This window comes from Sminthopsis crassicaudata, chromosome 2, assembly GCF_048593235.1.
Source record: "Sminthopsis crassicaudata isolate SCR6 chromosome 2, ASM4859323v1, whole genome shotgun sequence".
NCBI classification, from domain to species: Eukaryota; Metazoa; Chordata; class Mammalia; order Dasyuromorphia; family Dasyuridae; genus Sminthopsis; species Sminthopsis crassicaudata.
The window spans coordinates 359,622,180-359,643,947 of record NC_133618.1 but is presented as its reverse complement, the minus strand read 5'-3'; the positions used below and the strand labels follow the sequence as shown (position 1 = coordinate 359,643,947).

Sequence of the window (21,768 nt, the reverse complement as noted above, 5' to 3'; positions counted from 1 at the left end):
TTAATAGTCATATGAAAAATGCTGCAAATCATATAGAGACACAAGAATTAAAACCACCCTGAAGTAGTTTCATATTTATCAGATCGGTTAAGATGGTGAAAAGGAAAAGTGACATATTGGATGAGGAGGCTATAGAAAAAACTGGGCTTTTTGGTAGAGCTGTGAACTAGTCCAGCCATTCTGAAAAAAAACAATTTGGAACTGACCCCAAAACTTTTAAATAGTATATACAAACAATATTATTACTAGTCTAAACTCTAAAGAGATAAAAAAAGTAGGGAAAGAAACATATGTCCAAAAAAAAAAAAAAAAAAAGATTTGTAGCAGCATTTTTGGAGGGACAGAATTCAGAAAAGCTAAATTAAAAAAGCAAAACAAAAAATTTCCTGAAACATTTTAAGTTCTTTTTAGACGTGGCTTTCAGGTAGTATAGTGATTCTTATTTTTTCTCTTTGATGTTTTTGGGATCAAATTGTTTTACATTTTCTATCTTTTTGGTCTTTAGACTTTAATATTTGTCATATACTCATTGGCTTCCATTTAGTCAATTCTAAATTTTAGATAGTTTATTGCTTAAGCAAGATATACCTCTTGGAACAAATTATTCTGATTTTTTCAATACCTCTCATTTCTTTTCCAATTTTTTTCTTCTAGGACTCTAAACACATTTTAAAATTTTTAAAATTTTTGCTTCATCTCTTTTAGGAATTCTAGTTGTACTTATGGCTAGATCATAAATATATATATATATGCATATATATATATATATAATTTTTTTAAGTATTTGTAGAGGTTTTGAAGTCATTCTCTTATGGGTTTGTCTCTCATGTCTTTACCATATTAGGTTTTTATGTTAGGATTCTTTTTTGTTTGTTCAGTTGTTCAGCTTATTTCCTGCTTCCAGATTTGATGTTGGACAGGCTTCTGTGCTCTTCAGGAAGGAAGGTCTGGCTGGTTCTGCTTATGGAAGGTATCAAACATTGTTTTATTTCAGGATCTCAAAAACAGTTCAAGACTGCTAAATTGAAAGGTTTTAGTGTTCTGAGTTGTCTGATCTATGGCAAAATCTAATCACTGCCCTTCCAGTCTCTGCAAGTTTCTGACCTGTGTTTGGGTCCAAACAATAATAGATTGTTGCTGGACTGAACCCTATCAGTTAGCTGAGAAACACTGCTGGTTCAGTGAGAAAACTATATGATTCTCTTTGGTCAGGGTTATTCCTCTGCAGATTGAGCTAGATGCTGGAAGTGAGACCCTGCTCTGCTTCTGGAATCTGAGCCACACAATTTTTCCTTGCTTCTGAACTTGTTCTCTTAGTATACCACCAAGGGACAATGGTTGCTACCTGCTGTAGTATACAAGTTGTCTTAAGTCTACCCTGGATACCTGGAAATGAGTACTGGGTGACATAACTGCCAGATAGTACCAGTTCCTTTTTGGTGTCCTGTTATGGATTTGGACCTTTTCTTGCCCTAATGCTCAGTCTGAGTCTGGGCACTCAAGTGCTCCAGATAACCACACTGTCTTGGCCAAACCCTGTTCCCAAGTGTCTGCAGTCCTCTCATTTCTCCCTGCCAGATCAGATCAGAAATTTTTTTCTTTTGACTTTTCCATCACTATTCAATATGGTGCATTTTCTATATGTTTTGGAGGTGTTTGGGGGGAAGCTCGCTGAATTCCCAGTATTCTGTCATCTTGGCTATGCCTCATCTATACTTTGTTTTCCCATCAGCCCCTGTCTAATACAAGAGCTTACATAAGTCTATAAAAAATTTGAGTTATTGATTTTAATAATTATCACATAACAATTATAATTAAAATGTATTGAAAGTGATCACACTCATTCTGTCTTGAATTCAGTCCCACATAAGTCTGATCCAAGCTTTAGGTAACAGATCCTTAGCTGATCTTACATTGCTTCTATTTTGAGAACCTCAGTTTGCCATGGGATTATGGATCTGGCAGCCTTGTTGCACAACTTTTGGAGAATACAGCTTTTTTTTTTTTTTTTTTTAATAGTAATAGTTTTTATTTGCCAGATATTTGCATGGATAATTTTACAACATTGACAATTGCCAAACCATTTGTTCCAATTTTTTCCCCTCCAGATGTCAGGTCGACCAATGCATGTTAAATATATTAGAGTATAAATTAAATACAATATATATATGCATGACCAGACAGTAAATACAGCTTTTCTTGAAAGGAGTGCTATCTATGTCTCCACTCTTGAGATTTTTTTTATCTCTACTTGTATATAGTAAGGCCTGATTCTATAGATAAATGATGACTCTCAAGATTATAAAGTACCATCCTGGGACAGCTACTGCTCTGTAAGCCTACCAGGTTGACCCCTACTACTCCTCTTAGCTGAGAACTTTGCCTCACAATTTACGGGGCAAAAAGGGGGAGGGAAATGAGATTATTCACTAAGAACTCCCTCCTCTCCCCTCTATCTCATCTCATATCACCTGGTTAGTTGGCTGGTTGGTTTTTGTCTTGCATACTTGAAGAGGACCAAAATGGTATCACTATGTTAGAGTTGAGTTACACTACGTCCCCCGACTGTGGCTGAGTGCTCTGCCACAGGTTGGACACAAATAGTGCCTGTGGGTAACTTCTATAATTTTGAACATCTCACACTTTGGGCTAATTCAGTTCTGCTTTGCTCATAAAGATAGAGCACAGCACCTTCTTTGATAAGGGCACACTTTGCTAGGAAATCTTGTGCCAGTATCGCTCATGTCATACAATCAATTCTAAAGTTCTTGAGAGACCTTGAAAGGGTCCTTGTATTGATTTTTCTGAAAAAGGTCATCTCCCTGACAGCCAGGATGGCTTTAGAAAAGACTGAGGAACAGATGATATGGTATTTACTGCTTGACAATTCCAGGAGAACAGATCTGTATACATTTGTAGATGTGATCAAGGCCTTTGATATTGTCAATCATGAAGGCTTATGAAAAATTATGTCAAAATTCCATTACCCAGAGAAATTCAGCGTTCTAGACGGTGGGCAATGCTTTTGAGTTTTCCAAATCACCAATGGAGTGAAACAAGGTTTTCATATCACCTATATTTTTTTCTATCACTTCCTCCTTCATTCCTTTTCACCTTTCTCCTTGCCTAGATAATCCTTCTGCATGTACAAGTGATCCTATTCCATTGTTTTCTTCAGGAGATTGTCCTATCATTCTTATTCTCTATCTCTATATACACTTGTTGCTTCCTTACTGTCTACAAACACATTCATGTGTTCTCCATCCTCAAAAAAACTTCACTTGATTCAGCTCCAATAGCTATTATCCCAAACCTCTCCTTCCTTTTGTGTTTTACTCTTTGAGAAAGCTGTCTACAATAAGTGTTTCATTTCCTTTCCTTTCCTCTTAACCCTCTGCAGTCTAGCTACCAAACTCATCATTCAGCCAAAACTCTTCTTTTTTGAAGTTATCAAGATCCCCTTAAATGTCAAATCCAATGATTGTCTTTTCCCAATCTTCATCATTCTTGACGTTTCTGCATCCTTTGACACTGTAGATTATCCTTTTCTCTTTGATACTCTCTTGTTGCTAGGTTTTTAGGACACTTCTCTCTTCTAGTTCTTCTCTTACCTATCTGATCTCTCTTCAGTCTTTATTTACTGTATCTTCATATAGGTCAGACCAACTAAGGATGTCCAACAGGCTGTGTCCTAGGTCTTCTTTTTCTAAACTTTTTCACTTGATCTTAGCTTCCATGGATTCTCATGATGATTCTCAAATCTACTTACCCACTCCTAACCTCTCTTCTGACTTACAAACTGCATCACTCAAAACTGAATGTCTAGCAGACATTAAACTCAACATGTCCAAAATTGAACTTATATATTTCCCCTTGAACTCTTCCCTTGTCCTAACTTCTCAACTACTGTTTAGGGTACCACCATTCTCTTAGTAATATAAGTTTGAAGCCTTGGTGTCATCCTCTATTCCTCACTCTCTCTCATGAACCTCCCTTCCCCCTAATATCCAATCTGTGTCTAAAACATGTTGATTTTATCTGTAATATCACTCACAAATATCCCCATTCTGTCTTGATACTACCATCACCCTGGTACAAATTTGCATCATTTCACAATTGGACTTTTTCAGTAATGGTCTGGTTGATCTCTCCAAAATCTAATCCATTCTCCATTCAGTTGATTACAAACACAAGTCTTTACAATGTCACTCCCTCCTATCCATTCAGACTCTAGTGGCTCCCTCTCAAGATCAAATATAAACTTCTCTGATATTAAAAACCCTCATAACCAACTCTCTTCTCCTTTCTTACATCTTAACTAACATATTAGCTCCTCAGAGAACTTTCTGATTCAATGACACTGACTTTGTTGCTGTTGCTCAAACAAAACACTCCATCTCCCAACTCCAGGAATTTTCACTAGCTTTTACTCATACTTTGAATGCTCTCCTTCCTCATTTTCACCTCTTGTATTCCCTGATCTTTCTCCAAGTTATATCTAAAACGCCACCTTCTACAGGAAATATTTCTCAATCCTTTTTAATACATGAAAAGTACCTTCTGTTGTTCATTTCTAACTTATACTGTATATCATTTGGTTGTACACATTTTTTTCTTTTGTTTCCCCATTAGATTGCACACATTTTTTTTTCTTTTGTTTCTGCATTAGATTATGAGGTCCTTGAGAGCAGGCTTTTGCTTTTCTTTATATTTTTGTGTTTTAACACATTGCCTACCCATGGTAGGTGCTTAGTGTTTACTTCCTGTTATCAGTCCTATCTTTCTCCTTCCCCCATACATATTCTTAATGCAATCCTAATACCCATGGTTTGCCTCTCTTAATTTTTCACTAACTTATTCTAGACCCTTGTCTTCCTGAGGAATTGCATTTGACATCTAAGACCCAGGTTTGAAGCCCAGCTAATTATTTACTATCTTTGTAACTTGGAAGAAATCATCTTGTAAAGTTCTTATAAAATTTAAGGAGTTTGCACTACATGACTTCAAATTCATTAGAATCAAAATGCTCATCTAACTGGCCATTCCTGACCTCCAAATCCTTATTCCTGGATGACCCTTCACAATCCAATTTCTTTAATCTTGATCAAGGGCTACTCAAAATCATTAGAATCATAAAAACTAAGCTGATTCCAACTATTTCAAATTCATATGTATCACCTCAAGTTCTTCTCAGATCTTCAAAATTTTTTCTACTCTACCCTATCAATTTATTATCTTATTCCTAATAGTTATCTCAAATATTTCTTTTTCTATTTTCTTTCCTGGCTATCAACCCCTCAACTTCACACTTAAAGCAGGTAACCTAAGCCTATTTCACTAAAATGATTATTAAGATCATGCAATGTAAATTCTCCCATCTCTCTTCCTTTTCAAAATATAGCTTCTCTATCCTGCCTGTCAAAAGAAATGTGATTTTATCCTTATATTCACCTTTAATCTTCCTCTCCCCTTCATATGGAGTAAGAGTGGAGTGTTTCCTCTCCAAAACTATGCTCTAGCAGAGATCTTCTCTCAAGTACCTTTCATCTCTCCCTTGCTATTTCATCTCTCTTGCTACTGCCTTAACCCTATCTGCTTAAAAACTTGTTCAAGTCTTCTCAAGTATTCCTAAAAAAAAAACAAAACCCAAAACTTTATAAACTTTATACTATTCCATCTTCTCTCCTTCATTTCTAAACTGTGACAAAACTACATAGTATGTTTACTTCTTTACTGTCCACTTTTCCTTCAACTTCTTGGCAATTGGCTTCAGTTCTCCTCACTTTACTCTTAACTGCCCTCAGAAATTACTAATGGCTTCAGAAAAAAAAAAATTTAATGGCATTTCTTCAGTATTTAATCTCTCTGACCTTTTTGTAATATTGATGTTGCCCATTACCCCCTACTAGATTATTAGGTTAAAAAAAACACTTTGCATATCCCAAAGTGCAATATTGATATGAGCTATTTTTATTATTCCCTCAGTTTTAGAGATACCACACTCACCTGGTTCTCTTTTTACCTCTCTAACCACTCTTCTGCCTCCTTCACTAGCTCCTTATTTTCTTTTCAACCTCTTTAACACAAGTGTCCCCCAAAGGGTTTATATTTGATTGTTCATTCTACACACATTCCCTTTGGCAACTTTATTTACTCCAATGGCTTCAATTGCTAACTCTATGTCAGTGACTCAAATCTCTGATTTTCTAGTCCTTATTTCTCTTAAGCTCTGGACACAAGTCTTCAGTGACCTCTGGGATATCTCTATTTTGATATTCTATCAGCATTTCAAAATTATTATAATATCTAAAACTACACTATTTCTGTCTGTTGTACCACCATTTATTGGGTCTTCTTTATTATAGCCTTATATTATATATAATATATATTATAGCCTTATATTCTATAACCTTATACTTCAATTTTAATTCTTCTCACTTCCTTACCTCAATTCCATCAATTACCAGGTAGTACTATCACAAAGCCTGCCTCTATATATTTTGAATCCCTAATCTCTAGTCTTGCATTTTGGTTCCAGATCACCAACTACTTGCTATATACATCTTCATCTGGATATATCTCAAAACAATATAGCTAAAACAGAAATCCCCCCCCTCACACTATAAAACCTATCCTTTCATAGGATTATAAATTTGATTTAAAGGCCATCTAATTCAGCTCTTCCTTTTACAAATATAGAAAATAAGGCACAGAGAGCTTAGTGTCTTATCCAAATGCAGGATTTGCATTCACATTATCTAATTCTTTTAATTTCCCTTTTTCTACTGATGGTACTACTATTCTTCCAATCATTCAGGTTCATAGCCTAGAAGTTGTCCTTGACTCATTTCTCTCCTTTAATCTTTATATCCAATTAGTTTCTAAGTCTTGTACTTCTCCAACTCTCACACATCCATCCTCTTCCCTTGACTCATACTGTCTCTTAGATCAAGCTCTCATTATCTTTTGTTTGGATTATTATAACAGCTTCCCTAATTATATCCCATCATTTTCAGTCTTTCACTTCAGTCCGTTCTCAACATAGCTGCTAAATTCACTGATTTGCTAGCAAATGAATTAAATACTCCAGCTCTCACCTCCATTCCTTTGCACAACTGGTCCTCTAAGTTTCTAAAAGGCACTTCCTCTACATCTGTGTCTCAGAATCAGAGCTTCTTTCAAAGCACGGCTCAAGTGTCATCTCATATACAAGGCCTTTTCTCATCCTTCTGGTTGAGAGTACCCTTTCCATCTTGAAATTTTGTATTCAGTGTCCAGTCAACTAGAATTTATTAAATACTTAACAATATGCTAGGAACTATGCTAAACACTGGAATATGAAGGAAAACCTTCAATACCCTCCACTCTTAAAGAATTGGCATTTCTAATGGAGGAAACATGGAAAATAATTGGTATAGACAGGATAAATTGGAGGTAATCTAAGGGAAGACATTAAGATTAAAAAGACTTCTTGCATAAGATAAGACTAGCTAAGACTTCAAGTTTTTGAAGCTAATAGATTTGAGGAGGAAACTTTACAGGCTTGGGGGACAAGCCAGTGAAAATTGGATCCCACCTTTCTTTACAAAGTGTGTTTCAAAATGTCATATGTCTATTATAAATCAGAAAATGTGTCTCATTTATACTTTGTATCCTTATGGCTTTATATAAGTACTAACTTGATACAAGTTTGCTGAATTATTAAGTGATTTAAATATACAGGATGGTTATTACAAAATACATAACATGTATAAAGAATACTATAAACAAGTACTGAGAAGGTAGGTAATTGCCAATTTGCGAAAAGTACTTTTAAGAGGAGTAATGGGATCAGTGAGTTGGGCAATGCTTTGCTATAATGTTACCATAGCTCTCAATTTATTAGAGTAGGATGAAGGAGCAGAGGATCCTTAACATTTTTATTTTCTTTCAGTAGAGATCATGAAGTGATATCAGGTCAATATCTCAATCTCACTTTTTATGCATTCCCCAAAGAATCTAGAGAATATACTCATCACTTAACTTGTCGGGTGGTAATTTCCTTCACTTTGCTAAAAATCTCTACAAAATGGTAATATATTTCTGGGTGTATTGATTTATCACTTATAGGCTCATTGATTGAGAATTCTATTGGGACACAGTTTATATCATAAGTATCTTTGTATCTCACAAGGAACTTATCTTTGCATTTCTCCCAGCATTTAGCATGTGCCTTGCACATAGTACTTACTAATAACCAGTCTAGAACAAATGAAAAACACAAGGCCAACATTATATCAAATTCCAATCGTCTGTTTTCAAAGCAGAATCAAATATTTCTTATAGAAAAAAAAGCCACGAATTCTGATACAAATCCTCAAAAGAAATGGATCTAAGAAAAAAACCGTTATGCCTGAAATTCTAATGTAATTTTGAACATATATACACACATAAACACACCTCTAATTTGTGTAATTTTTTTGTGTAAGAGAGACCATTTGTTGTTGCCCATCAATAAAAACTCTCTCCACTGCCACTCTCTGGGTGAGTAATACTCTCATCAAAGAAACATTTCAACAGCTTTCAAACTGAATTTTAGTTCTAGCCTGCTAGGTGGGGCAGAGATTTAAGCCTCGAATTATATTGGCACAATTTAAAAGGTTTTAAACAACCTTTGAACCACGGCAGTTACGCATCTATCTTCTGAAAACTAGTCAACCTAGCTAAAATTGCGGTCTCTATCACCAGGCTAGCCATAGAACAGTGAGTTGAATGAATTCTCAAAGACGCCCAAACAAGGCCTGCGATGTAACCAAGAGAGGGAGTGCCCGCGACGAAATCTCCAGATCTTGAAGGAAGAAGGCAAAAAGAAATGCAAGCCTTCATTCCCATCAAGCAATGTCTGCTGTCTCCCGGCTTACAGCAAGGTCAACAGTCGTGGTTCCCAGTGGGTGACTAGGGCTTCCAGCAAGGTCAACAGTGGTGGTTCTTAATGGGTGACTAGGAAGATCTGTACCTAAAGAGAAGCTCCTTCCATCGCCAGGGAAAACTGGCCAAAGTCTCTTCGCAACTTCACGATTCCAGTACCGCCCCAGAAACAGTTCTGCCTGCGTCACAGGGCCACGTGGTCTTGTTCCCTCCCCCATCTCATCTGAATTGTTGACAACATCACCGAGTGTCACGTGATTTGACGTCATTGTCCTTCCTCTAGCCTGAAATCTCAGGAGCTGGCTGCATCACCCCCGCCCGCATCTCCGACTCCTCCCCACTCGGACGAGTCTAAGATTGTTTCAAGGGGGAACATCAGAGTATTAGTTGTGATACTTTTTCAGCTACTCACTATGCATAGGAAATCAAGTGAATTTAAGAAATGTAATACGGATAAATACTGCTACAGTAAAACCTCTATATTTATCTGATGAAAGACGTAAAATTCGTTCAGACTCCTCCCTTTACTCCCCCTCCTACAAAATCGACATAGTGGTACAGGCGGAGGGCGGAGGGATCTTTTGTGCAGCGGATGAAGAAGTCATTGCGGGTTGTTTGTGAAGCTTTGGCGGTGGCGGTGCTCCTGAGTGCTACGGCCGGGGGGGTGGGGGGTGGGGAGCTCGGGACTCTTTTCTCTCACACAGACCGCGGGGGAGCGGGGGGATCATGTCGACCCCGGCCAGAAGGAGGCTCATGCGGGACTTCAAGCGGTAACTGCCCCCAGCAGATGTCCCCGTCCTATTTTTCCGGCTCTCTTTCTCTCTTCCCCGAAGCCTTTGGGCAGAAGAGGAGATTGGAGACCAATTCCGGCGAGGCCAGGCCGCAGAGCACCTTCCTTTTAGCTCCGCGACGCGGCCTGGCCTATCTAAGATCCCGGGTTGGGGCTGGGGGTAGGGCCGGGTTTTGAGGCGGCCCCTGACCGAAGCTCGCTGCACTCTATGGTCCTTCAGTTCCGGGCCAAGGGAATTCCAATTTTCTCTTCCCTTTCGTAGGCGAAATTGAGGGTGGGGGTGGGGGTGGGGATAGAGGACCGCACAGGCCTCCAGCTTCTCTTACTTCTCCGTCCCCTTCAGTAGAACGGGGGGTCCGACACCCCCGTATTTGGGAAACCGAGGACCTGTCTCTTCGTTTGTTTTTGTAATAGAGGAAGGAGATCGGACACCCTCATGTTTGTAAACCGGGTTGGGGAAGAGCAGAGGGAGAGAGGGGGAAGGGGAAGCGCTGACTTTCTTTGCCTGTCGGTTTCATTTATTATTTTAATGAGGCGAGTCTCCGGTAACACCCCCAGATTTGGAAAGGTGAGGGGTATAAGTGTTTCCCCCACCTCCACCCTCCCTCTGTTTCATTTGTTTTTGTATGCCCTAGCGGGGTGTCCTTTTCCCTTGAGAAGGTTCCCCTTCCCCCAACCGGAATCTAAATTCTGTGTTTTTGTAATTGAATCCCACATCCCTACTCCAGATTGGGACTGGACCTTGGATAACTCTTACCCCTTCTGTGAGGGAGTAAAATAGGGGGAAGCTTGAGACTAATTCTCTTCCTCCTTCCCTTCCCCCTTTCCTCTACCTCCCCCCAGAAAAAAAAAGCAAAAACAAAAACAAGCTTGCTGGGTGTTGAGCCTGCTCAAACATCCAGTTGCAGCCCTACTAAGACTAGTTAGGGATTAGTGGGATCAATTCTCTCTTGGTATCCCCCTTAGTTACCAGGAGAAATGTTGGATAAATCTTTGAATTAGTAACTTTTAAGAGTTGAAGAAATTCCTTTTTTGCCAAAACTGAAAATGACAAAAGCACCAGGGTCTGTCTGCTGTGGTGCCTTTTTATCTTTTGAGGATGAAATTTTGACAAAGTAATTTTTGTTTTTTTTAAATAAATGACTTTGAAGACACATAAAATATAAATGGTGAGAAAATATCTTACTGAACCTATCTTTTCCTCAACATTTTAATTTTTTTTTTTTTTTTTAATGAGAAGTGTTTGGAATGACTTTGTTCTAGGGAAACCTGCTTTGGTTGTCAAAAAGTTTTTATTAAAAATTAGAATGCTCTCACCATGCCCTTTTAAAGTGCTTAGGAGAAGTGGTTGAGAGATCTTTTTCTTGAAGTATGAACCAGTGTCTTTTAATTCAACTGAGCTGTTATGGTAGATACCTTTTCCTCCTAGGGAAATTGGTAGGGTTCTGCTTACATGCAATGTGCTTTGAACACTTACTAAAAAGAGGGGGGGCGGAATAGCAAGAAAACAAAATACTTAATGTGCAAAGTATTATATAATTTGCAATAATTTTAAATTTTGTAGCTTTATAGCTCTGCATTGAAGCCTTTAAAATAAGATTACCTGAATAAGGGGCAAAGATGGTTGTTGACCCCATATATTTTTTTCCTAGTTGTCTTTTTTTGTTAATGGAAGTTAAATACACAAGAAGCATTTTCTAGAATTAGAAGATTCATATGTATAATGTATTTACCTTTTGATTTTTTTAAAGCAACATCTTTTAAAAAAGATGTTTAAAAGATGTTAAAAGATACTCTTATGGCTCAGATATTTCACTGTCTGGTTAGTTTTTCTGAGAATTGCCTAAGTAATAGGTTGCCAATTTGGGTTCTAGATACAGTTCATCTTTTTGTAAATTTTGCTTTGGATACAAGTTAACTCTAGCAACAAATACATTTCTAAACGGTAAAAAAAATTTGTATATTTAGAAACATACTCGGGTTAACAAAAAGTTGTGGCTACTGTGGAAGATCTATCTATCCTGCAATTTTGCTCGTTGAGGGCCTAAAGAGACTATGTTATTTATCCTTTAGGGCAGGGTAGTGAGTTGCTGAGTCAATTTTAGGAGGTGAATATTCACTACTTGTATATGAAAATTTCCGCTTCCTGTAATTGCTCTGTCTTTGTTGTTCTTTGATCCCAGTTGGTCCTAGACTTTGTTATCCTGAGGTACTTCTTTGTTCTGACCTTTGACTTGCCTCTTCCGGAACCTCACTCTTGCCACACCTTGCTGTTTGAATCCTTTTACTAAACTCAGTGTGACCTTGGTTGAGGCACTTAATTTATTTACCCCTCAATTTCCCTTCCTTAGTACTAATTGTAGAGTAATGGTAGTTGCATTATTTTTAGTGTCTGATAGTTTTGAAGAATCAAATGAAATATACGAATATGAACAGATTTGTAATCCATAAAGTCTTATAAATATTACCCATTCCATTTGTTGCAGTTCTGTGGAGCAGTTTTTATTTAGAATCATAGTGGTCACAAAGTCATAACTTAATAATGAGACTAATATTTACTGTTTACAACTCTTTATTTTGTACCTTATGGGCAAAATAGCCTTTAAGTTATGAACTCGTAAGTAATGTACTCAGAGGGGAAAAAAAAGCTTTGTTACCCTGTCATCTAATTTAGTTAAATGGCTTCTTGCACTTGCTTGCCAATCTTGCTTTCTGCCTAATCAAATAGGAGATTGTCAGCCAATAAACTATGAGAATTTATAATAGGGAAGCAGCTGAATATTGAGAGAACTTGACCCTGAGGAAGGTTATATGTCTAGTTGGGTTGTTAGTCTAATTCTGACACATTCACTCTCAAGAACTCTGTTTTGTCAGTACCTTTTAAGGCACAGCTTTTATAATTGTTGAATCTGGAGTTTGAAGGAAAGATTAAGGATAATAAAAAATAGATCTGCTTTTTGGAAGTTATTCTTATAGTCTCTGCTAATAACTTATTTTTGATTATAGTTAAGGCAAATTACTCAAACTTTCCAAGCTTCAGGTTCCTCATCTGAATGAGCTTGGACTAGATTAATGTTGTGAATCTCTTAATAGGAAGGGGATTCAATAATCTATAGATATGGAAAGTTCCCTATGGGATTTGGTTTTAAAATGGGACATTGTCTGTTTTATTGTATTTTCATTTATTTTGTCAAATATTTCCCAATAATATTTTAATCTGGTTCCAGCCTGGGGAGTGTTGTGGGCAGCACATTTGACACCTCAGGATTAGAAAATCTCAATTTCCAGCATGATCCTCAAATAAATTGGCATCTCCTTCTCCTGAAATAAACCAAATAAAATAAGATGTTTATTAGTAGATTGTATGTTAATAATAATATAACTAGCATTTTTATATTATATACTTGTGCCAGGCATTATGCCAAATATTTTCCAAATATGTCATCCTCACAACAACCCTGGGAGGTAAGTGTCATTGATACCTCCTTTTTACAGTTGAGGACAGACCAGAGATTAAGTGACTTACCTAAGTTCATACAGTGACTGAGAGACAGACAGAGTGCCTGAGGATGAATATTGAATGCAAGGCTTCTAGACTCCAGGCCCAGTGCTCTATTCTTTCTATCACTAGCTGCTTCCAGTAGATATAGTTGAGCTATTTGTAATTGTAATTAAATGCTGTCCTCCATGTTGCAGGGTATTGCTACAGGGTCCGGTTAAAAATGTATGTTGTCATATATTTTGAGCGGGGATATAAAAATGTATGATGGGACAGTGGTGTGATGGAAAGAGTACTGGATTGGGAGTCAGGACATAGATTTGAATGTCTGCTTTGCTCTTTACTTTCTGAGTTTTTTTAATTCTCTGGGCCTCAATTTCTTCACCGTAAATTAAAGGGATTGACTTAGTGTGACTTCTAGCCCTAAGTACTATGATCGGGTGATCAGAATTACCTTGGCAGTTGGGCTGTTCAGTTAATGCTATATAGCAAGTTCTTAAGAGAACACCATTTTATATAACCTAGGGAAAAATCATTAATCTTAAATCTTGTAAAATTCCAGAGAACCTGGAGTGCTAAATAACTTTTAAAAGGCAGCAGATTCTTCTAGATTTTTTTCATTCAGGGGTTGAAAAGCTTTGTCCTTTCAGCAAAGACATGAAGATACATCTAGTAGAGTTTCTAAAAGATTATATGGAACAGTGAACTTGTGTGCTTTGATGGGGCGCCTTAATAGTTTTGATAATCGATTTTTTTGCTTGTTTCTTTAATTCTTAGATTGCAAGAAGACCCACCTGTGGGTGTCAGCGGTGCGCCATCTGAAAACAACATCATGCAGTGGAATGCAGTTATATTTGGGTAAGTAGCAAGTACTAACAAATGATAGGCTTCATCATCCTTTGAGCACTAAAGTAAAATATTTGGCAAATATTCTTAGTAAAACCACATTGTAGTACAGAGAGTTTACCTTCAATTCTAAAAAAGTAAGCTAGTGAAATGCAAGTTAGGACAAATCCTATCAAACTAACCTTCTGTTTGTGGTTTAAAGACCTAGCTAAGTACAAAGGGACCAATCACCAGAATGCTGGTCGATCAGTAAGGTATAGAAAATTGTGATTTGTAACTATTGAGGAAATAATCTATATGGGTAAAATCATGGATCTTTTGGAATATTGAAAGTTAAATTCTCATGAAAGAAGCTGAAGGTAGCAATGTGAATCCTCCAAGTTTAGAAGTTAAGAAATTTCTACCAGAATTTTTATAAAGGGATTATAAAAATTATTTCATCTGTGCTTTTGGTCTTTTCCATAAATTTAATACTGGTTTCATGTGCTTGAAAGAGCATACCAATTGGTTATATGTTCAGTAGAATAGTAAAAGAAAAACTGACATACTTCTATGTCAAGCCAGAATTCATTTCAGCCTTTGTGTGTGTGTTTGGGGGAGATGAGGGGAAGGGAAATATTACTTAATTTGGTGATATAGTAAGTGCAAATACTCTGTTAAGGCCTATGTAAATAAAAGTGGGAAATTAATTCTTGACCTCACAAACTACATTTAAATTGTAAATTTTTTCCTCTTTACATTTACAATTCCTCTATGCCTGTTCGTTGAGTTTTCTTAGGATTTTATTATGAAAGCTTTAAATTCTAATTATAAAAAGAGTAACTTTGAGTGATTATTTTTAAAATAGGCTTCTCCAGAAAGTTTTTCCTTCGCTTCAGAATGAATTTTGAGAAGTCTGATTGAGATTAGAATAATAAACTTACATTTAATGCACCATAGTAACTATTTGCATTAAAATCTCTTGGGAAAATTTAAATTGCTGTTACAAAAAGAGAAAAGTTTTAGGGCCAAGAGAATAAAGACAAAGTAACTCAACCACATTGAACTTAACTTCTTTTTTTTTTTACTGGACTAATGCTTTGTCGTTGTTAGTTGTGTCCAACTTTTCCTGACCCCATTTCTGGGCAGATACTGGAGTGGTTTATCATTTCCTTCTCCAGTTCATTTTACAGATGAAGGAACTGAGGCAAACAGGGTTAAGTGAATTGCCCAGGATCACATAGCTAGTATGTATCTGAAACAAGAATCAAATTCTGGAAGATGAAACACTAGGCCCACCACACTATCTTCATTTCCACTTAGCTACACCTATGCTAGGAGATATTATTACATCTCCTAAAAATCAGGATAAATTGGCCTAGGGTTATTCTAAATTTGGTTCCTATCTTAAGAGAGAGTTTATTGAAGAGCTTATGTTAATTGGAATTTTTTTTTTTTTTTTTTAATCTTTCAGGCCAGAAGGCACACCCTTTGAGGATGGTAAGTGTTCCTGATCTTTTCTTTGCTAACTCATAAAGAAGAAAGATGCTTTTAGGTAGCAAGTTTGCATATTAATACCTTTGCTTAAAACCTTTTCCTGCTGTTGCAAACCATTTTGAAAGTAGACAAAAAAAATTGTAGGCTTTGGGAATTGATAGCTCACAAAGAACTCTCTTTTGGAGCTTGAATAAACTTTAGTGCCCTAGTTTATTGCTAGGGGAGTTAGATATTAGACAGTAAACTTAGAGACAGGAACCATGTTGAGAATAGTTTATATTTAGATGGTTTGTAACATACTAGAGATGTCTGAGATAAACATCAGGAGGTTGGTCATGCTTTTAGGCTCTGTGACTATATTGGCGTGGTGTTAAACAGGAGTTGTTTTAAATATTTCTGCCAGTAACTTCGTGTACAGTAGTTTACAACATCACTGAAATTTCTCCACTCTTAAATGGTGGTAAACATTTTTCATTCTCTTTTGCATACAAGTTGGGTTATTTTCACAAAGAAGCAGAGGAATCCAAAAGTAACTCTGATAACTGTTTAATTGACTCATTGATTTTTTTAAAGCCAGTTCTTGGGATTGTCCTTAAAATTACATCTTTCTTAAATTGAACTATTTAAAATGATCAAATTTCTTTTGTTGATCAGAATTTTTAAAATAAAAAGTTTGGATCTAGATGTGTGATTTTATCAGTGTCATGAATTCTATTTGTAGAAACTCCTTTCACTGTTGCAGAAACAATTGTAATAGTCTCACAGTGTTGCCTGGATATGGTGAGGTGTTAAGTGACTCTAACCAGAGGTCACACAGCAAATATGGATCAGAATTAGAATTGGAATTCAGTTCTTTAATCCAAAGATGAACCTCTGTCAATCAAGTCATGCTGTTTCTCAATCAAAAATGTGTAGTCTTTAAACAAGACAGTTAATGTTTTATCTGCATTGAGCAGTCAAGTATGCAAATTCTTGTCTATAAAACTTAATTTTCTTCATACTGAATGCAAATTTGAAGTAACTGATTTTTTCCAGTGACTCTTGCATGCTACAAAAATCTCAAATTGTAAAACAAAGAAGGAAATCTGATGTTGTTAAAAATTATATAATATCAAGTATTTTAATGCAGTAAAGACTTTCTAAAATAGTCCCTACATAAGAGTCTCTAATGTCAGGGTAGATTAAAACCAAAGTTCATTTGACTTTTGAATAAGCCAAGGTGCACTTGGGATGCAAGTGGGGGGGGGGGTTGTTTTAATTAATGAAAGTAAGGGAAAGAAACATGAAGTTTATCTATTAGACCTCAGCAATGAAGGCTTAAAATTTAAAATATAGGTTGGTTTTGATTTTATGAAATTTGTCCAAATTTACTGGATGCTTTCTAACAAGCATATAAGTTTCATAATTTGGAAAGTTTTAGGCGCAGTTGTTCTGTAGTATTTTCTGTGATCAAAAAAATTACTTAATTTTGTAAAGTTTAATTTATTTCAACAAACATTTTTAAATGGCTCATTGTGTACAAAGCATTATTTTAGTTTTTAAGAATTCAAAAGGAACTTCTTTTACCTGTGCCTGCCACCATCTTCTCTGGAACATTTGGTTTTAGAGAGTTTTGTAAAACACTAAGGTTAATTTACTTGCCACAGAATCTCACAATCATCAGAGACATGACTTGAACCTTAGGTGTTCCTGGCTCAAAAGCAGACTGACTCTCCCCACAATATTAAAGCTACCTCTATAAGGAAATTGGGAGACAAATGCAGAATATTCCCTTCACCTGTGTAGGTTGATGTGACTTGTATACCTAATACTAGCATTCTAATTGAGGTGATACAGTAGCCTAAACAATTCCTCCCTACAACCATTTTGCCTTCTTAAAAAATTGCAACCCATGGTTAGGATCATAGACTTAAATGAGGAAATTGAAGCCCATAGAAATTAAGAAACTTGTTAAAGTCACACAAGTAATAAGTAAATCAGGCTTTCTGACTTTAGATCCATCACTTTTTTGCACAACTTCTTGCTGCCTACCTCAGCTTCAGAGGACATTTTGTCTATTTATGCCTGAACCATCTTATTTTATGATAAAGTGGAACATAGATAAATGAGTATATGTTGGCAATCCTAGCTTATTCCCACCTCAGAATCATAGCATAGGCATTTAATATGGTAAGTAAGAGAATGAATAGGTGAATACTACCTTTTGTTATCAAGCTAAAATAGGCAAATGTATGTATGATTAGGGAAAAGGTGTCAAATGATTACTCATAATTGTCCTGATTGTTTTATTGGCTTTGTTTTCCTCTCCCTTAGGTACCTTTAAACTAGTAATAGAATTCTCAGAAGAGTATCCGAATAAACCTCCCACTGTTAGGTTCTTATCAAAGATGTTTCATCCAAATGGTAAGTGGCTATCTTTATTAGATAATTGTAAATACTGAAGAGGATGAATTTAAGCCCTTTGAATTGTCACATTTCATAAAGAAGCATTTAAATGCATTAGCTATTTTTGCCATAGCCTTTTTAATCTCCATGTCCATAGTTTGAAATACTAACATAGTTTTAATGATCATAGGATCGTAAACTTAGTGATGGAAGGTACCATAAAGATTATCTAGTCTAACCCTCTCATATTGACATCTAATTAAAATAATTCTTCTTCCTGGTGATATTTTTTTTTTTTTTTTTGGTGAGTTATCTTCCAGTGGAGTCGAGAAGTCTTGGAAAATCATTGCAGGAGGGCTTCTCAGAACCTTAATATGTGTGGGGAAGATTTCTGGGAATTCTTGAAATATATAACAAGATAGACTGTTATTGACTTCAATATTATATTTGCAGTCTATGCCGATGGTAGCATATGTTTAGATATCCTCCAGAATCGTTGGAGTCCAACGTATGATGTGTCCTCTATTTTAACATCAATTCAGGTAAATTCTTGTCTTTCTTACTTGAAACTGTGTAAATCAGATTTTTTAAGTTAAGAAATCTTGGTGAAGAATCTCAGGAAGGATATTCCTGGTGACTAGGAGAATATAGACTTCTGTTTATTTAAGGGTGTGTTAGGAAAAAAAGAGTAAGAATCTTGGGATGTGAGTAAGTAAAAGGAAGGGGAGTTGCACGTGTTGGTAGTTCTCTGGTTTTTAACATATTGCCCCTCCAATTTTACTTGTAAGCCTGCATACACACATAACCCACACACCCCTCTCTCCCTTATGTCCAGCATTTTCTTCCTACTTACTTTACCCCGTCACTGGGTACTGTACATTTTGTTATATGAAGCAAAATGAAAAGATTTACCACCAGATGTTTGAAAAGTAACACCATTCAAACAGCCTTTAAAATATTGGTTGCTAAACCATAACAATCTATTTCACAATCAGATTAGCTTATTGTCTCTTTTTCCTGGAGAATGCTGGGTATTTTTCTGTTGTCTTTGAACTTTAATTTCAAAAGATAGTTGATAGTTTTTTGCTTTTAAAGTTAAGTTCATTGTCAGGACACTGTCATTAGAGTCAAGTAGCTTGTAGCTAAAGATAGCACTAATATCAATAATTACTCCTCCTGAATGATTTCTGTTGTTTTGTGTCGTCACATACTCTTATTTCAAGTATTAAATAGGTATACTTTTCCTCTCTTCTCTATTTCAGTCTCTTCTGGATGAACCTAATCCCAACAGTCCTGCCAATAGCCAGGCAGCGCAGCTTTATCAGGAAAACAAACGAGAATATGAGAAAAGAGTTTCAGCTATTGTTGAACAAAGCTGGAATGATTCATAATAGACAACTGCTCTGTTCATCCTCATCATCATTGTTGTGTATAATTTACCTCTCAGTAGAAAGGCTACCAGAAATTTTAAGTGCCACAGGTTTTAAGGATTTGCATACCTAATGTGTCTGCAAAAAAGAAAAAAAAGCCCTTCAGTTTAGAACCTTTAAAAGCTTGTGTATCTTGATTAATGTACTTTTTATTGCATGGTATGAACTAAGTTATTGCTACATAAATTTGTAATATATCCTGTTTGTATTTTTTTTCCAAGTGTATAATGTTGGTGTGAAGTTTTCATGACAGAATATACACATTTTGTAAATCTGTACTTTTTTCAAATATTGAATGCCTTATTTTTGAATTCTTTAGATTTTTAAATTGGAGAAAAGCACTTAAAAGTTTTTTATATATAAATATTACATGTAAAACTGTTAAATACATAACTTCAGTGCAAGAGACTTTGTCACTTATTTCCTTATCTGACTAGGAGGGATTGATGCATAAGTATCTCTCTCCAGTCATTTATATTTGTTTTATCTCCCTAATTTCAGGGGAATAATAACTTCTTCTCAATAGTCTGTCAAGAAACATAAATCAAACGTGTGCTTCTTCGACTGAATATCCATAATAATTTCATGCCCTAATTCTGAATATGCATATTAATTACTCTTAATAGAGTAATCACTATACAGAGCTATTTGATTTCATTATGATGCTTAATTATTGAAGGATCACTTGCTTTTTTTGGTCATTTCGCTAATTACTCTAGGAGATTTGATGAACTCTTGATCTTACTATTTATTACCAGTTTTGGAGAGAAATTGAAACTGTTGGCATGACTATTTTAAAAATTATGACTTATTTCCTAGTAGAATAATAAATCAAGAACTAATTTTTTTTTTAATTTCATCAAGGCAAAGTTTTTGAAAGAAATTATTTAGTCTATTTAATGCCAACCTTTAATGTAAGACTGTATTTCTTTCTCCCCCAAAACCAAACATATTTCAGGGTCTTCTAAATTGCTGTCATGGGGAAGAAAAATATCCCCCAATTTATAAAAAAGCTAATTGCACATGAAATTTGCAGATCATTACAAGCCAACAATGCTTCAGAAAGCTAATGATAAGATGTGTAAGAATAAATGGGAAACAGCTTTCCATATGATGAACCTGAGAGTTCTTATTTCCTATCCATCTAACCAAAAAAAAAAGGATATTGAAAATTAGTTCTCTGGTGTTTATGTAGACAAGAAACTAAAACAAACACCTGTGGTAGTAACTTTTAGTATCATTTTCATCAGATGCCTGCAAGTCGCTGAGGAGTACATGTATACCTTAATGTTTCAATGGCACATACTCAGGGAAACTACAGTTCCCTCACAGATATGAACTTGACAGATGATATGGCACCCATAATGAACTTTATATAAAGGAATTGCAATATTTGGAGAAATAACTCCAAAATTTTTCCTTTAAGAATTAATCAACCCTTAATGATAAAACCATATGTGGTATAATTTAAAGGGGAAATTTTGAGTTTTCCAAAGTGTTGGTAGCTGATAAAAGTATGTAGTAGCTTCAGGAAGATATTTTTTATTTAGAAGAGCTAAAGATAAAAGTGGCTAATGCTTTTACAATTATCAAATATATACTTTCTGAATACATGTAACTTAAAAGACAACATCTGGTAATTTGTGACAGAAGTGTCAGGTATGTCCATTTGACATGAATACTATTTGGTTAATCAAAAAAAAAATTATCAGATAATCTTTCCAAATCAGTTTAATCTGCATATGACCTATTTTCCTTTTCTAGTTCAAACCCAGAGTTATGTCAGATTTGATAAGTTGAAGCTATTCAGCATAAGCTTTCAGAAATGGAGCTTTATCATATATCTTTTCTTTTGTTGTTAAATAGAATTTTGTGGGAAGACTTCAGAGACTCTTATGACCCAATCAAAAGGAAATTGAGGCTCTCTCTTCTATCTTTACCTATACATTTTTGCAGATTTGTGAAATGAATATTGCATTATTTGTATTTCATATCTTAGTGCCTATGAAGTGTGAAGCATTATATTAACTAGATTAAGTATATAGACCAAAGGGTAAATATGACTGCCCTCAAGATTATAAATTGGAAAGTTGAAAAATATACAAACCATGTTCAACATATATACTTGTGGAAGCTGGAGGCTTCCTGGAGAAAAAGGTTTTTGAAAGAGTGAAATACTGTTAGATTTCCTTATTTGCAATTGACCTAAGATGTTTGTCTTTAAAAAACATGATGACAACAACCCATTTGGTAATTCTGGCAAATATTTAATCTTAGAGATTTCATTTATTTTCATTCTGAGGGCATTTAAATTTTATTAGTATAAGGAGTGCCTAGGAAAGGAAACTTCCCTTTATCGGTGCTAGTCAGCAATCTTTCCTGCAGTATAGTCTTAGTTGTAGATAATGTTGAGAGATTTAAGTGATTACTTGGGT

At 35.6% G+C, this 21,768-nt stretch overlaps 2 protein-coding genes across 2 annotated transcripts in view; one reads left to right on the top strand and one right to left on the bottom strand.

The window, feature by feature from the left end:
* Positions 1–9,509: 9,509 nt before the first annotated feature.
* Positions 9,510–20,451, top strand: UBE2B (ubiquitin conjugating enzyme E2 B). The gene is made up of 6 exons (XM_074290912.1): positions 9,510–9,677; positions 13,974–14,054; positions 15,496–15,521; positions 17,832–17,921; positions 18,357–18,445; positions 19,166–20,451. Exons 1-6 carry the CDS (start codon positions 9,634–9,636, stop codon positions 19,292–19,294), a joined length of 459 nt encoding a protein of 152 aa, XP_074147013.1. The 5' UTR covers positions 9,510–9,633; the 3' UTR covers positions 19,295–20,451.
* The window catches only part of CDKN2AIPNL (CDKN2A interacting protein N-terminal like), a 44,331-nt gene continuing 34,814 nt past the window's right edge, over positions 12,252–21,768 (bottom strand). The window contains exon 3 of the mRNA XM_074290910.1: positions 12,252–13,018. Within this exon, the coding sequence (XP_074147011.1) occupies positions 12,965–13,018 (54 nt within the window). The 3' untranslated portion in view covers positions 12,252–12,964. The remainder of the gene's footprint in view (positions 13,019–21,768) is intronic.